This window comes from Indicator indicator, chromosome 1 (assembly GCF_027791375.1).
Source record: "Indicator indicator isolate 239-I01 chromosome 1, UM_Iind_1.1, whole genome shotgun sequence".
NCBI lineage: Eukaryota > Metazoa > Chordata > Aves > Piciformes > Indicatoridae > Indicator > Indicator indicator.
Genome location: NC_072010.1, coordinates 7,883,337 through 7,900,965, shown reverse-complemented (window position 1 = coordinate 7,900,965; position 17,629 = coordinate 7,883,337). Strand labels below are relative to the sequence as shown.

Sequence of the window (17,629 nt, the reverse complement as noted above, 5' to 3'; positions counted from 1 at the left end):
TTGTCAGGCACTTGAACAGTCTGCTCAGAGAGATGGTAGAGTCACCATCCCTGGAGGTATATAAAAGATCTGTAGATGTGCTGCTGAAGGGCAAGGTTTAATGGTGGAATTGGCAGTGCTGGGTTAACAGTTGGACTTGATCTTAAAGGCCTTTTACAACAAGTCTGTTCAACTGTGAGCAGAATAAAACTGCAACAAAAAACTGCTACCAAACAGTCCTACATGCTCATTAGCTCACAAAAGGGCCTGCTCTTACTTGAAAGCTTAATCCAGGAATGTATTTTATTAAAAGAATCAAGCCAAGGATATGCATTTGTACTCAACAAGATGTGACTGCTTCAGTTTTGGAAGGCGTCCACCTGCTGTGTCCCATCTCTGCAACAACAGTTGTGAAGTCCTTGCAGAAGGCAGAGGGGCCATCACCAGAAGTCAGGAGTGTCAGTGTCCCCCACAGGATTACAGAACAGTCTGGAGAAGCACGAAGATGGCAGAAGGATGACCACCACCACACCAGCACCACTGAGACTCTGAGTATTTCCCTGTTACAAGCCAGATCCTATGCCCAGAAAATACATGATGGCTTACTGGGAATGCTCTGCACTACTTGAAGGGAGGAGCTAAAAGCACTAATCTGCCCCAGGGCTGTATGCAGCTGCTGAGAGTGGAGGTATTTCCCTTTGGAAAAGCAAAGACAAAGAAGTTCTCCCAGTTTGCTGACCTCTGAGATGACAGAAATTGCAAGTGATGCTCAAAAAGTAAATCTATGGAGACATTTTAGTTCTACGTGAGATTTTTAATTTATGTAAACCAGTTTTCAGGAAAACCAAGAATTCTTCACTAAAGGCCTCAGAGCATGTCTTTTCTACATAAAAAAAACAAACTCAAAGGACCAGGCTTCAAGCTATCAGAAAAGAGAGCAACAGACTGAAGGCAAAGATCCAGATCCTGTATTTAAGATTAATTTACTCGGATCAGATTAGATCTGTTGGCATTAGCATTCCCACACTGGACATACTAACTTGGGAATAGTATTTCCATTTCATGGACATATCAAACTTTTAGTATTTCCATTTTGAGAGGAGCCGAGAGTGAGAATGTTCCAAAAAGAAAACAAAATTAATTCTAAACCATAGTAAGAAACAAATCCTTTGAAATAAATACAGTTACTCAGTAGGGGACAAGAAGATACTACCATGTGCCTAGCTCCCCTCCCAATTATTTTGATCTTTAGTGTTAAACGTTCAGGAAACATTTCTAGCGCACAGTAAGAACGATAAAAACAAAAAGATACCAAGGTTATCTACAGCGTAAACATGATCCTTGAGCTGATGTTGCCTGGATGGCTGTTTCTTCATCTGTATTTCATGCAGTCACTCCATTTAGATCTATTTCCAGAACCTGTAAAATCCCAGTGCTATTGCTAAGCAAGTGAACACTGAAGCTGTTAAAACAGAACAGGAAGGAAATAATTAGCTGAATGCTAAATTGTCTCGCTTTCTACATACAGGAAACAAACTGCAAACAGATAGAAGAATGGCAGCCACTGTAAAGCAGCATCTCAACTTCCCGAATTGCTGCAGGTGTAATAGAACAAATGGAAGACAATGACTTGTCTTGCAGGTAATACCCTGCCAGGTCCTGAGGTAGGAGGTCAAATACAGCAGCCCGAGGATCTATGTGTTCCGGGACACATCTGAATAACTACACTGGGTAATGCAGAGCTCAACAGGCTCCTGTAACTTTTACAATTACCACCCATCTATTGGAGCCTGTATTCCAGAAAAGTTGGCTCTACCAGCTCTTGCATTTAACGTAATTAAAATGATTCCCTACTGAACAAAATGACATACATCTGGCACAGCACTAGGATATCTAAGGCTACACTGCTGAAGCCTGAGGAGATGTCTTTCAGATTTAAGTTGCTGTTTCCATTAGTGCTAGAATAAAGCTAATTATGTTTCCCATTGAACTTGTTCTCACTTCCAAAAGTAATGTGTTACTCTCTTTTTATCCAGCTCCAAACTGGTTATACATATAGATTGAAAAGACAATCTCAAATCAGACTGAATTTGTTGTGCTTGGCAGGGGAAGGTACCAGTATTGAAACTACATGTCTGTGGAGGACTGAATGGGAGGCAGAAGTGGTCACTCTTGGACTAGTTCTGAAGATCAGCAAACTTTCAGGGTAACTTACACAAGCTCAGAAAAATATTGGAGCAACTTTGCTATATAAATGGCTGCCCTGCAGCAAGCAGAGGAAGTCAGACTAGGTGAGGTATTTAGGCTTCTTTCCTACACTAAGAAAAAATTAAACAAATCATGTCCATGTTTCCTCCTAATCCAAGTTCTGAGACAATCCTAGTCCAGCTGCAGCAGTGTCTGCATGTTCCCCACCTCTTGTGTTCTCTGTCACATCTTTCAACTGGGGGGGTTCTCTTGTGCTCCTCTAACCTGTTATCTGCTGTTATACAACTGATGTCTCAAATTCACTTTGCATATATTCTTGAATAAAATTTTATACATCCAAAACACAACACTGGTACTCAGCTCCTTCCCCATCACCTACCTGCCAGATAACGTATTGTATCGAGTTTATTGGATTCCATGAGTGTTTTTAAGGAAGCTATTTCAGTGTCAATTTTATTACTGATCTCTGAGATAACACTGTTGGTGCTTGAATCCTGAAACATTGAAAACAGTATATAGTTGACAATGATCTTTCGTCCTTTCATCTTAGAATAGAACCTAGCAAGAAACAAATTTCTAACCGATCACTGAAGTAAAATATGCAACCTTAGAGAGAGACCTTAGAAGACACAGAATTGCATTTAATACAATGCAGGAAGAATACTGAAGAGAGACAGAAAAAAAACCCCAAACCTCAGATCATACAGGTTTTTGTCCCTGGTATGTCAGTGCCACCTAAAGGAGACATTCTACAGAACACAGATAGTATCCCTATATTTCTGCAAAACAAATGTTTAAGAATTCACAAGTCATATCCAGAAAACGGAGAAGATACTGAGGATAGGACATGTCCATCTTCAGCCTCCAAGTCTTCAGTGCCTGCTAGCAGCTTGAGGCTTGCAGCCCCTGAAAGACTTGCTTGGCTGTAGGCACCTGAACCATTGCTCTGGCACAGCTGACCAGCTCATCTGTTAGTACTGGGAAGGGCAGCACTACGTAGCACAACCCATTGACGTTGACACCAGCCTTCACGTAAGATACTTGGGAAGTGAGAGCCAAGGCCTGCATGGCTCCTCCTGCCCGAATGGCACTCAGTGCGGATCCCACAGGCTGAGGCAATGCACGTGTAAAACAGATGCCAAGTGACATGGCCCAACCTTTTGCTTTAATGTATTAAAAAAACCTGTTAACTTCCATGAAGTTTGGGGTTTACATCTCAGGTGAGGTATAACTGGGTCCTGCTCACTGTAACCTAAGTCTTCTTCAAGACTTACTTTTTTATGAAACTCTGTAGTTGCTTCCATCAGTTTCCTCTCCTGGTCTGTAAACTGTGGACAAAAGATAAATTACAATGTCAGTAATGGAAAACAAGACAGAACTGATAAGGGTATCTTCATAGACCAGCTTACCATATCTGTCACTCTGCTCCTTTCCAGGTTTATGTCTAGCTTGCTGTCGGCTCGGATTTTACCAGTTTCATTCTTAAAAGCAAATAAAGATTATGACAAGAACAGCTTACTTTCCCTAATAGAAGTGCATAGGTACTTGCTGTTACTTACCATTAGCTGCTGTTTAACTTGATCTAATTCAATTTTCATTTTCTAAGTGCAAAGGAGAAAAACAAAAGATTTTACAAATTGGTAAACCTGCTGACCAAGTGAATCAGTCATGTAAGTGTTACCATGCCATGCATGCAATTATTCCTTCCAATTTTTTCTCCTAATGGGGCAATTTATTCTTGATTACATATCTTAACTGGTATGTTCAGTCTGTATAGCCATATATAATCTGCTGGGAATTTTGCTCAGAATAGAGAGATTGTAATGATGATTGTGTTCTTCTGACACTGAAGACAGCAGAAAAATACCAAAATGCTATAAAAATGAAACAAGTCTCAAACAGCAGTTTAATGGTTGCAAAGAAAACAGCTGACTCCTCTCCCTGCATTGCATGGTTAATGGTGGCAAGGCTGTACCAAAAATCACCCTTAAATAAAATTACAGAAGATTATTTTTTTCTTTATGGAAGAATAGAGCAAATCCTATCACATGAAATATAGTTTTTTGTAATCACAGAAGCTGAAATCTGCAAATGCTTCAACTTTGATCAAAGTATCCAGAATTACTTTGACTTTCATATTTTGCTCCACGAAAATGTACAACAGGGATAACCCATTATGTATTACAGTTTAACTGATGAAAAATATTCATTAGTACCTCATTCTCTGCTCTCAAGTTTGCAAATTCACTTTTCTCCAGGATGACCATATCTTTCCGAATGGAGTCCAGATGTGCCATTATCTGCTGTAAAGTTATTTCCTTAGAAACAGGAAAACATGTCATTAAGTTGCACACTTTCTGGCAAGTAAAGATTCTTAGGTCTGAAATGATGAAATTAGCTGCTGCAAAGGACAAAAATGGAGATTCCAACAAGAAAGTGACAGAAACACAGAATTTTATAAATGCAATTGGTTTGAAATATTCAGGTTTTGGTTTTGTGCTTTTCTTGATGTTTTAATACACTAAATCCAAATTTAAGCAAAAAAAAGTATTAGTTGAAGTAAGCTATGAAATAAAACAGACCAGAAACTACAAGCTAGTCCTTCATCCTCTTCCACTTTCAATGATCAGTGTGAGAGCTGAAATCCCCCCACACCAACAATAACCAGGCTAGCTCAGTCTGGAAAGCAAATGAAAGCTGTACTTACAAGCAAATCTACAATCTATGATGAAATGCAATGAATATGTACAAATATACAAAATTCACAACATTTAAAAATATATACAATCAACAGAAAAGCACAACCAAGCTCCCTTTGCTTCCCCTCAAAGGGGACCTCCCAAGGGGCCTCTCTCCCAGGGGCCTCCTCCCCTCACGCCCCCCTGACAGAAAGCAGAGAGTCAAGAAGCAGAGAGGCTGTTAACTTAGCTCGCCAAGGTCAGTGTGTTATCTTCAGCCAGAAGAGAAGAAGCAGCAGCAGACAGCCCAGCAAGTTGTGAACTCAGACCCCGACTGCCCCAACTTTGTTTTGAATAGTGGTTCTTAAACATTTCTATCTATCAAATGGAAGTGTTTAGAGCAATCATTATTTTGCTTTCTTACACCCAATAGTTATTTATTTACATTCCTTCACTTTCTCTGCTTGAACTTTGCAAAGAAAAATTAAAAAGACAGTTTTAAACCATCACACCTGTGAAGCATCAATTGTTGTTTTGAATCCCCTAAGGAAGCATTTCCATTTCTTGTCCACAAAGTCATCTAAAGCCAAAGACTTAAGGACACCAGTATCATGCTGCCCTCTCAGCTTTAAAGTCTGAGAGACACTAGTAAAATGTTACTAAAAAGCACTGAAACGAGCCCTCAGTGTTTGCACTAACAGGTTCAGAATTCAACTGCTATTTATAATACTCCTTTCGCTAGCATAAGGAAGTTACTTTGCTATTTAGCATGGAAAAAAGACACATTTCTGTCAAATTCTGTTTTTAAAGCTGAAAGTCAGCAAAACAAAGCTTTTATTCAGCCTACAAGCAAATGGTATTTCTCAGATCCTACATCAAACTAAATTTGTTAAAATACACCCTAACTCAGCTTCCACTGAAGTCTGCCCACTTCACCAAACACAAGTTTTTATAATTCCTGGGAAAACTGTAGTTGCATTTATGCTGGGGAGCTAGTATGCCTCAATACATATTAAAACTCTTAGCCTTCAACACTGACTACATGATAAAACCCCAACGTTTCTGCTTAACACAATTCCATGCAAATTGTATTTGGGATACTTTCTTTACAAGTAATGGGACTTTCAAAAAGGAAGGTTTCCATTTGGATGAAAAGAACAGAGACACCCCAGTTCTTGCCTTCTAAGATTTAGAGAAAACATGAGTTAGGTAACTTTTATTAAGAATAAATGCCAGCAAGATAAAAATCTCTTGGAAGAAAGACTCAGCAGTTTAAACAAAATAGCAATGAATGCTTAATTACACGGAGTTTCAGCTTGCACAGACTTCTTGAGTCATTATTAACCCCATTACTGTGCATCAGAGCTTTACTGTCCTGGCCCAGATATCTGGCCTACAAGAAAAACTAAAGTTCTTTTATTTGGGCAATTTTTTAAAAAGAAACTTGTCACCACCTCTGTTATCAGCAGAAAACCCAGCTGTGATACTTAACTGGTTCACTGCCTCCAGGTATGTCCACAAACATGAACTCGAGTATCGAAGTGAAGGAGACACCTTGATGCTTTGTTGGAGCCAGGCCAATGGCCAGCACCAATGGCCAGGTTTATACCAACAACTAAATAATTCAGAACCCACCAGCTGTCCCTGAGAGCACATGACACAACACAGATTATATCCAGATGGATAAAATCACTTCCTCCTAAATCATGGTGGTTCTGTGCACTGTGCCTGGAGGGAACAGTTCCTGGCTCTATACTTTCACATACATTATGCCCAGATCAGGAAGACTGAGTGCTGGCACAGGGCAAAATCACACCAAGGCATAACAGTAGCTGTGGGACACTCTGGACAACCACACCATGGTGTTTGAGCCCACACTCCAGCCATGGCTGGCTTTAACTAGAGATGTAGCTTTAGAGGATGAAAGGCAGAGCAAAATCATCAAATAGTTTTAACAGTAGTTTTTAATTTAGGTGAAACAGGACAAGAACAGTAGATATATTTGTCTACAAGACAAATACAGAGCTGTCATCTTTACTGAAGTCAGTAAAAGCACTGATAATTTTCTGTATTTTAGGTGGTTTTGTTATCTCTCAGGAACTTTGCTTTCAATCTGTCCTCTCCCCTTAATTGTCATGGCTAGAAGTCTGGTTTCACCACAGGGCTTTTCAGTAGCAAATGAAGCTATCTCTGCATTACACTTTGATATTGCGGCTGCATTTGTGATAGCTGCATTTGCAAATCACTCCTGTGAGATGAAAGATACTATTAACATTAGTACCACCTTGAAACTTAGGAAAGTCTACCTCAGTGAAACGTCTGCAGTACTACAGAGAATGGCTCACTTGTCTTTTCAGCATGCAGTTCTGAGCCACTACAGCTACAGACAGCTGTATGGGTACACACCATAGGTGACTTTTTACCTGCTGAGCTTGTGTAACCATATCCTTATAGACTGTGTCTAGGCTGACATTTGACAGGGTTATCAACGCCGACACGATGGTCTCTGCTTGCTCTTTCCCAAAGCCTGGAAGACAGTTGAAGGATGACAAGGTCAGGTAATAGAAAGCTGGAGGAAGAACAAGAGGTACAAAATAAACCAGGACACTCAAGCTGACCTAACTACCATGGCAAATGGGGAGTCACAGAGTTACGGAAATCAACAGTGAGAAGCCAGTCACTGTGACTTTTAACTGGAAAAAACATATTTAGTGCTGCTAAAATCTGAAGCATGTTGACCTCTATTATACTGAATCTATACATGCACCTGACAGAGCAGCAAATTTCTGCATTACAAAAATAATTCAGAAAAATTTTACTTTATAATGAACTTTCAGAAGTTCTTGATCTATCATGCATGCATCCTATACCATAATAAAATTAAAAAGGTAAATCTGTGTATGCTGGAATTGTTCTATAGATGTGAACACAAGCACAACTGGTTTTAAAATTACTGCACCCATTCATTGTCTGGGGAATGAACCGGGGTTTTTATTGCTTTCTGATAATAAAAATGTCACTGTATCTATAGGTTGGTCCAATTTTGATGCACTAAAGACGATGTGCAATGAATAGTGAAAAACACCCCAGCAGTCCTATTAGCCATATCTGATCCAGTGCTAAGAGCTTTGGCCCTAAGGGTTTATTTCCAGCAGTCTCACTGATGCATTGTATTTCAACTGACCCATTTTATAAAGTGAGATTGATTAAGTTTTTGTTGAAAAATGCTTTCAGGGCAAATTATGTAGAGAAATATGCCGCTGCCCCCCTCTAAAATACTGTCACTGTCAAACTGCTCCATCGGTCTACATTACTAAAAAAGCTAGGCAAGCTTTATGACAGTTTCCCTCCACTAAGTGGTGTGAGAGCATTGCTTCAGGTCCTCTGGATTTTCAGGGTTACTCAGGTTTTCGCCAATTCATTATTTTGTTCTTCCTCTGTAACACGATCTGTTCTTGTTGACTGGAAGTTTACAAAATGTGGAGAAATTCATGTAAGAAGAAAATGGAGCCTGAAAATAGCCTGCAGCAACTCTGAGAAAAATGAAATGCCTCTCTCACTTGTGAGAGAGATACAGGTTTTACCTATAGAGCCCTGTCACTGTAGTACTGAGGTATTTCCAGTTATAGAACAAGTTCAAGTTAAATTGAAGAACAAGTGTCCCAGCACCAGACTTCACCCTATAAGTTCTAAAGGAACTCAAAGAAGAAATTATCTAGGTAAAGATTTAGTTTAAGACATCTAGTTAAAGATGTCCTTGCTCACTGAAAGAGAGTTGAACTAAATGACCCAAACTGTTCTATGATTCTATGCAGAAGTGGGTGAAGTAGTACTGGGAACAAGTAGTGTCTCACAAACTACCTCAGTTGCCTGAGGACTGGAAGATGGCAAATACAGTGCTGGTTTTTAAAAACAGTTCCAGAAGAGATAACTAAAGACTGACAAGTCTGACATGCATGAAAACCCAAACATTACTAGTGGACTATTAGGAGCCTTCTACTAACTACTAACACATATTATCTTTAGACCCCAATAGTGGAAGAAATCCTAGCTTCAAACTAGATAAACTTTTGTCATGCAGGAGAAAGACCATGGGATTTTAAAATGTAGTTGCTAATCTGATGAAAATACCAGCTCAGTGCTTTGCAGGGATCAATAAAGCCAACCAAACCCTCAGAAACTGCTAAGAACAGGTGTGGAGAACAAAATAGATGCAACATTATGTGATCAAATCCACAGGACATTCAGTTGTCAAGTAAGTAACGCCAGGAGCTCTGTTCCCTCCCCTTTGAAACAACACAATACAAATGGAAGAGAGTCACAGGAGGATATCATGAATGATCAAAAGCATGGAAAAGATCAAGGAAAAATACAACATGCTAGGATTCTTCTGTTTGGAAAAGAACAATAGGGGCATCAAAAGAAGCATGGCCTGTAGATCAAGAGAGGTGATTTTGCCACTTAGCTCTGGTAAGACCTCACCTGGAGTATGGTGTCCATCTCTGGTGCCCTCAACACAGGAAGGACATGGACCTGATGGAGCAGGTGCAGAGAAGGGCCATGAAGATGATCAGGGGGTTGGAACACCTCCTGTGAGGACAGGCTGAGGGAGCTGGGGTTATTCAGGCTGAAGAGAAGGCTCTAGGGAGACCTAACGGTGGCCTTCCAGTACCTGAAGGGGGCCTACAGGAATGCTGGACAGCGACCTTTTACAAAGGCCTGTAGTGATGGGACAAGGGGCGATGGTTTTAGATTCCAGTAGATTTAGGTTGGATGTTATGAGGAAGTTCTTTACCATGAGGGTGGTGGAACACTGAACAGGTTCCCCAGGGAGGTAGTTGAGGCCCCATCCCTGAAGATATTCAAGGTCAGACTTGACAAGTTTCTGGGCAACCTGATCTAGCTGAGGATGTCCCTGACTGCAGGGGGGTTGGACTAGATGGTCTTTGGAGGTCCCTTCCAACCCAAACCATTGTACGAATATGTCAAGACTTTACCTAATCATGAATGACATGAGATCAAACATGCCTCCAACTCCTAACATTCTATGATTCATTCTCTCTTCTCACAAAAGAGCTGAGCAGGCATCAAATGAACCTTGTAGAAGCCAGAGTCTGCATAAATGAAAGGAGTCTGAAATTCTGTGAGAAAGGAGCTTTTGGGTACTAATCAGTTTGCAGTGGTTCAGACACTTGTGAAAAGAATTCCACTGAAGACTACCAAAACTCACACCTGACCATGATGTTTACCTTCAGGGTGAAACAAGTGTAGGCTTAAAAAGTACAAGAGGTTGGGTTACACATGTCTGCCCCATTTTAACACTCTTCTGCAGGCAATGACAGCTGCTGCCAGGAGACAGAATCCAGGGATGGATGGACCTCTCATCTGACTTCAGACAGCTATCTCACAAAATAAAAGCGTAACTATTCCAAATACATCACAGCATTATGCTGCTGCAAATATTTCTAGTTAGAAGAAAACCTTAAGTTACTATTACCAGGCTAAGTAGAAGGAGCTCCTATTAAAGCTTCAGTTTTGCTAGAAAATAGTTCTTCAACTGTTACATCTGTTAACTGTGTTATGTTCCTCAGCTGGAAGCCACTATACAAACTTGCCTATAAATGAGGTAAATCTAATGTAATAGTAATTTGTATGGTTACAGAGGCATCAAACAGCATCAAAAGCTTCCTCTTCAGCAACCTCTTTGAGGCTGCCAAAACGTTTCTTAACGCCAAGTATTGGTACTTCAGGCAAATGGATAGCACTCAAAGTTATAGTACTACACCTAAAAGTTTTCCTCTGAATTATTTATCAGACACCACTTACCATGGGCTTCCAGATCCTGCACTAAAGCATGGGTATCAAAAGTTACCTTCCTCTGCTCCAGGGGTGTGATTTCAACTTTTCTGACATCGTATGTCTTCCTAACAGCCGTGGCAGCCAAACCTGGAAGTGACAACATATGCCTTAAGGTTAACCTGATTGTTTATCATGCAGTATGAACTTTTTAATTTCTTTCATAGTAAAGCTGCATGAATGCTGCAATAAAAAGCTGGGATTTTTTGATTGCTTGCTTATGGCATGTCAGAAGCTATCAATCCCTTTTCCTTGGGAATCGTACACCAGCTAGGGCTCCTACATCCATCTGATGTGCATTTGTGTAACTAGGAAGCTGTGCAACACACAAGCACCTGATAAAACAAAAATAAAACCACCACAACCAATTGTTCTGTAATATTTGAGAAACATAATTCAGATAATTTTCTTACTTTTAAAACATCAGCAGCTGTAATACTCTGCTCACTTCTGATGGTTACAGCCAACATAATTAATTTCTTCCCAGAATCCCTTAATCACTTGGTTACACTTTCTTCTATCCCTACCCTTCCAGCAAGGAGAAGGTCATGTGTGAAGATACAGCTACCGATTTCTTTTTTGAAAGCTAGACACATCTAACAACCAGAACTAATTTGTTGGTTCACCAGGAAAGTAACTGGGAAGTGAAGTGATACGCTGTTTGCAGGTAAAGCCTCAGAGATGGGTATTAGTTAAATATCCACTCTATTACATGGCTGCCTTCCTAAAAGATGTTTTACTGCTTTGCTTACTTTAAATGCTTTTTTCCCTTCCTTTTTATCTTTGTGGGGTCTTGTATGTTACAGATTCCAATCTGACAGATTCTTTGTTATCTAAATAGCACCATTACTTCTAAATCCCTGCTTATTCAAAACCTTTTGCACTGATTCTCTGCCTTAAAATGTTGCTATTTTATCTAGACCTTTACTCAAAAGCTTTGAATCATTTAAACAAGGAATTTATATTATGCCACTGCTTGACAAATTGTTATGTGCTTCTTTGTGTCTACGATAAAGAAGTGACTATATAACTAAGGGAGCTGCAGTATCCACACTAAAGCCTGTGTAAATTTAAGATTAAAAACCGATTTGTATTTAAATGCATGAACAATGAATACTATGTACTTTAAAATAGCTCTAAAATTTACTGTGGCATAAAACATCCCCCTCTCCCAGCTGTAACAGCTTAAATGCACAGCTTTGTTCTCTAAACATGTTAGTCATTTCCCACCCCCCCCACTAGACTGAACACATATATTACAGACATTACTTCAGAAAAGCTAGCATTACATAACAAAGCACTTGGCTCCCTAGACATGCTGCTCTTTCCCCTATTGCTTCACTCTTCTGCTGACTGGATGCACGGCTCTCGGTCCAAAGCTGTGTTCACAACTCAGGAGTGTTTTCACAGACCGTTAACTAAGACTCCTACGCTCCTCTCATTTCAAACATCCTCTGTCAAACCTCTTACGCTACTAAACCGACTGCTCTTGCCCATGTAACTCACTCCCATGCCTCGGGCTTGTCACAACCCTGCGTTTCGTGCTCCCTCACACACTGCCTCGAGTCCAGGCCCTCACGATCGGTCTCAGGCAACGCGCCATGCCCACCCATCAGCCTGTGCAGCCCCCAAGCAACCCAAGAGTCTCTAGGGCCGAGGCTACCCCCACCACAACAGGCAGCTTTATGTCGCCTCGTCCCCGGGAGAGCCTGGCAGCCGTTTGTGTGCCCTGCGCGCAGCGCCGAGCACAGCCTGGTGGAGGGGCTCGCGGCCGTCTTGGCGGCTCTCAGCGGCCCAAAGGGCCGAACACGGCCCTCCGGCGCCTCTCACCTCTCCGAGGAACGGGAGGCAGCGGGGGCCGGAGCGAGCCCGAGAAAACACCTCCGCCCCAGGCAAGGAGGGCGGCACTACGCCACGAGCCCCTCATTGCCGCACGAGCCCGCCGCTGCCGGCGCGCGCCTCCAGCCGCTGCCGGTGGTGCACGTACTTCCGGTCGGTCCCCGCGACGCATGCTGGGTACTGTAGTCACGGGCCGCAGGAATGGGCCCAGACTTGAAGGCGGCGGAGCTGTGCCACCATGCGGAGAGGAGGAGTGATAGCGCCCGCTGCGCACCGGCGCGCAGCCGCCTTTGCTGGAGCCGCGCTGTGGCCGCCCTGTTCTCTGTCAGCGGAGGGCCAGGGCTCCTTTCTCGTCGTTTATTGATGTCAGTAATCTGTCTTGCACAAGAGGCTGATGTGCAAGAGGCTGACTGTAGCAAATGTCGGGTCCAGAGGAGGTGACAGAAATGGGGGATGAAACACATTTGCTATGAGGACAGGCTGAGTGAGCTGGGGTTGTTCAGACTGGCAAAGAAAAGGCTCCGAGGAGACCTTATAGCAGCCTTTTGGGACTTAAAGGGGTTGTATGAAAGGTAGGGGCTATCTTTTTAGCAGGGCCTATTGTCATAGGACAGGGAATAACGATTTTAAACTAAAAGAGGGGAGATTTAGGGTAGATAAATAAGGAATTTTTTTACAATGATGGGGAGGTCTGTGCAGAGTTTGAGAAGCTGTGGCAGTTTAGGCTGGGTACCTCCTGTTATTGCCACGTAATCTACACCTCCGGTGTCCCGAGTGTCCAACCCAATAAGGTGGACACAGGAAACGGCGTATTTCTATCCATAAATCCTGCCCCCTATAAATCCATCTGCAAAGTCATTCTCTTCCTCTTTCTTCCCTCTCTGCCCCCATGGGAGATGCTCCCTGTTGGGTGGGGGAGCATCTCAAGGCCTCTTAGGCCTGTCTAGGCCTAATGCCAGGAGGAGAAGCAGGGGCAGGAGGAGGGCAGTCTCAGACCTGGGCAGCCTAAGACCAGCCTTGCAGTGTGGGAGAAGAAAGGGCCCTGGGGGTTTGGGTATACCCTCAGATGGGGAGAAGGGAAGTGTTGGTTAGCCTTTGGGTGTGCTGTAAAGGACTCTCTGTGCTTTGGGATATCTTTGCCACTATGCTTTGTAGTTTCTGTAAAACACTAACTGCTTTTCCATTTAAACTTTCCATCACTCTCCAATCCATTTGTGTGAGTGTCATTCTTTTGTCCTTCTCAGGGCAATAGAGGATCTGTCTGGCCTTAAACTACGACAGAGGCCCTGTTTTCTCCTAGCTCTATTGGGACGATGTGAGCTGCTCCTGACTTATATTGATTTTTGCTTATCTTCTGCTCTGAACTTACTGTAGCCTCAGATAACTGCCATAGGTGAACTTTTTTAAGCCTGGCTCTGCCTGTGTACAAATAACCCTAACTTTAAATGCAAAACTAGCCCTGGCTCCAGTTCTGAAAGATCAAAACTGTAACTCTCACTACTCATGCTTTCAAACTCTGAAGCTTTAAAACTGCATCCTGTTTTTATTGTACTCCCCATCAGAGCAAAATGCAGATTTCACAGCCTCAGAATATTTTGTAAATTGGATTCTTGATTTTCATCTTGAGGCTGTCTCAGACATTTGTTTTACTGCTGAAGGTCAGGGATGCTGAGGTTACATCTTAAAATAAAAGTGCAGACCAAAAGGAGGATAGCTAATGGTACTTTTTGTAAACACCTAGCTAAAATAGTAAGTTTGAGAGCCTTGATGTAAGGCTTCTGTAAGTAAAAAGGATGCATTTTTCAGCAGTCACCAGTCTGAACCCTTTCTGTTCTTCCCAGAGGCCTGATTTTCTCACAGTCAGTATGATGCAATGCTTTAAGCTGAGCACATAAAATTTGGCCTTTGAAAGCAGAAAAGTCTCCTTGGTAATAAAACCTCTTTGATTTCCAGTTATTTGAAAGTCCTTTTCTGCTGTCATATTGGATTCAGCCTTCATTCAGCATTGTCTCAAGTGAGTGGAAGGGGTTATTACTTCAGTGGACTTATGTGGACCTTCAGTCGTGCCTTGTGTCCTTCCATTCTTACGAGCCAGTTGAGGGAATCTTCATTCATTCAGGGCCATTTCCTCTGTCAGGACTTGACTTTCATTCAGAGGGCTTCTAAGATGAGAACAAAGGTGTTATTTGGGAAAAGAGGCACTGCTACTCTGACTTCTAGGATGATAATGAAAGTGTATATGGGATATTTGGGGAAAGATGCACTACTACTCTGACTTCTAGGATGAGAATGAAGATGTGTACAGGATATTTGGGGAAGGAAGCACTGCTACCAGTGGCAGCTGTCTGAACCAGGGTGCTGAAGAAGGCAAGAAGCCAGGGAACTCACTGGAAGGGTGCCTGCAGGAAAGCAGTGCATGGTACCTGTGCTGAGGTTTAACTTCACAGTCCTGCCATGGTAACAGATGTGGGATTCAGCAGAAACACTGGAACCAGCCTAGCCTTATTTAAAGCACTCGGTTTCCAAGTCAACAACTCCTGTGTTGCCAAGATACAGATATTAGGAAAAAACCACAATAGCAACAAAAAGCTGTCACTGAGGGAGAAGAGCCCTCTCTGCAGGGACATCATTGTTCAGCACTAACAATGTCACACTCGGGCTCCTGATGGCAAATTGCTCCTTGAGCAGCATGCAGTCCCTTTCCAACCACAAAGGCTTCTCTCTCAGGATGGAAAAGCTTAATGCCCCAGGGTGCTTATTTTCTACTTCAGACAGACAATGAACTGACAGACTGGGTATTTGGAAGCTGTAATTTCTGGCAGCCGGTACCAGCAATTGAACTCAGTTCATCTTAGTATAACAGAGATGCTCTGAAGATAAGGGTGGCTGTCCCAGCTTGCCATAGGAGGGCAGCAGCCCACAGCCAGACAGGGTCTGATGAGGAGACTGTATTCTGATCAATTCACCCTTCTGCTGTGTTTTATTTATTGTCATTTATACAAATACAGCGGAGGGCAGCTATTCCTATGCTCTCAGCCGACCATCCTACAGCTTTTGCATGCACACAAGTAAACATCTCTATTATTGTCTATTTGTCTGTCTAGATGAGGGCCTGCAGCAGGAACTGCTTCATGCTGCCATACTCTGCAAAGATGCTGTAGGGTGGAAGACACTTCTCTCAATAGAAGAAAATAAGGAGGGCAAGACCCCTGATAGAAAAATGTTGAAACCAATGAGGAGGTTGGGAAGAGGGTAACTAATGAGATAAGGTAATTTTTAACCTTCCCCCTGTTTTGCATACAGTATATATTTTTCACTCTCTGATATCCTTTGTGGGACCTCCCTGTTGTCTCACACGACTTGAGGATACAGATCAAAGTTTCATTGTTGTTGTAGTGCTATCTAGCCATTGGTATGGGGGGCTGGAAAGCACCATCTGTCTTGAGTCCCCTCCTGCAAACAATGAGTGCACTTGCCTTCTTTTTTTCTCCTTGTTTTCTTTGAGATCTTTCCCAGCCTAGGGTTGATTTTCCCACTGAAATCACTATCAAGTATCCTTCTTGAGTTTAGGTGAACCAAAGATTTTCAGAGCTAGGTATACCCTGAACTGCATTTTGAAACCTAAACTGCTGCTGGATTTTCAGAGATGTTGAATATCAAGAGCCCTTTTCTCTCGTTTCTGAATATTTCTGAGTCTCTGTTGTGAAGGCTTACAAAATCAAATCAGGCAGATGACAAAGGATATTTATTCTAACCAAAACTGTCTAACAGGTGATAAACTGGAAATGAACTCTGTTCTTAATCAAAATTGCTTAACACTCTGACAACATTAATAACCCACAGGTTTGCGATGCTGAGTGAAATTAATTACTACACATATGACTTACGAATGTGTGGAATGATGACTCAAAATATGAAGTCACTCTGCTGTAAGATAATTACCAGAAAGTTTCCTTGGGTAGTGCCCTGATCGAAGGGGAGAGTCCCCAGATGCAAATGTCCTGCTTCAAGGAGGGCCGACTCAAAATGGCCATCTGGTGAGGCTCCATTTATGCTCTAGTTGAATCTGCCTATGATCATGATCATTTTTGGCTAATGATCTAGGAACTTTTCTTGACAGAGGCATTTCACTAGCTGAGGGCCTAGACTTTCTTATTCCTCAACCAAGGTGTGTGTGTGACCATAGTCACTGCACCAAAGTATGTATATGACCACTGTCTGTGCAGACATGCATAGTTCAACTCTTGAGAAGTTTCTGGTGGTGTTGGGCAGATGTACCTGGCATAGTGTCCCACCCTTAGAAGAGGCCTGGGCTATGGCAGCCTCTATATTGATTGTGTTAGTGAGCACAGGTCCCTCAATTCGGTCCTTGCCAACCTCTTCTGGGGTCTGTGACTAATGTCAAACAGTACAAATTGCTACAGCAAAGCAAGATACCCTTTAGTCTCAACAAAGTCATAGAATCATAGAATTGTTTTGGTTGGAAAAGACCTCTAAGATCCTCAAGTCCAAACAGTGACCTACCACCACGACGGTTATCAAACTATGTCCCAAAGTGGGGTGTCTACACATTTTTTGCACACTTCCAAGGACAGTGACTCCACAATCTCCTTGGGTAGCCTGTTCAATGCCTGACCACCCTTTCAGTAAAGAAATTTTCCTAGTATTCAATCTAAACCTAAATCTAAAAGGAACAGAGTCTAGGAGAACAAGGATATTAAAGTGGTAGAAATGTCCAAGTGCTTTTGCACCTCCCAGTCAGAGATGGGGCTGATGGACAGGGCCCTTGTGGATTTTATTTCCTTGGATGCTCAGGCAGAATTCATCCTGCGTTAGTCCATTCTCTGCCGTTGTCCTCTTGTCACTCTCTGGTGATCAAGTACTGATCACACAGCTTTTACTGAAGTCTGGAAGCCTCATGTTCTCTGCTAAAATAGTTCCAGTACTGTGGGTGCCCACCTTGCTTCTCTAGAGCTCTTTCTGGTTATTTGGGTAATTTTGCAGCAGTCCTGCTACTAAGTCAACTGTCATGGAAAGGGATAGCACAGGATACAGGGAACTTTGTTAGC

The 17,629-nt window shown here is 42.3% G+C and overlaps 1 protein-coding gene across 1 annotated transcript; it reads right to left on the bottom strand.

Moving 5' to 3' along the window:
* Positions 1 to 445: 445 nt before the first annotated feature.
* CCDC90B (coiled-coil domain containing 90B) lies at positions 446 to 7,312 on the bottom strand. The gene is made up of 8 exons (XM_054381532.1): positions 7,289 to 7,312; positions 4,404 to 4,505; positions 3,747 to 3,788; positions 3,597 to 3,668; positions 3,462 to 3,515; positions 2,567 to 2,681; positions 1,292 to 1,441; positions 446 to 468 (listed from the first exon to the last, which is right to left on the bottom strand). Exons 1-7 carry the CDS (start codon positions 7,307 to 7,309, stop codon positions 1,386 to 1,388), a joined length of 462 nt encoding a protein of 153 aa, XP_054237507.1. The 5' UTR covers positions 7,310 to 7,312; the 3' UTR covers positions 446 to 468; positions 1,292 to 1,385.
* Between the last annotated feature and the right edge of the window lie 10,317 nt (positions 7,313 to 17,629).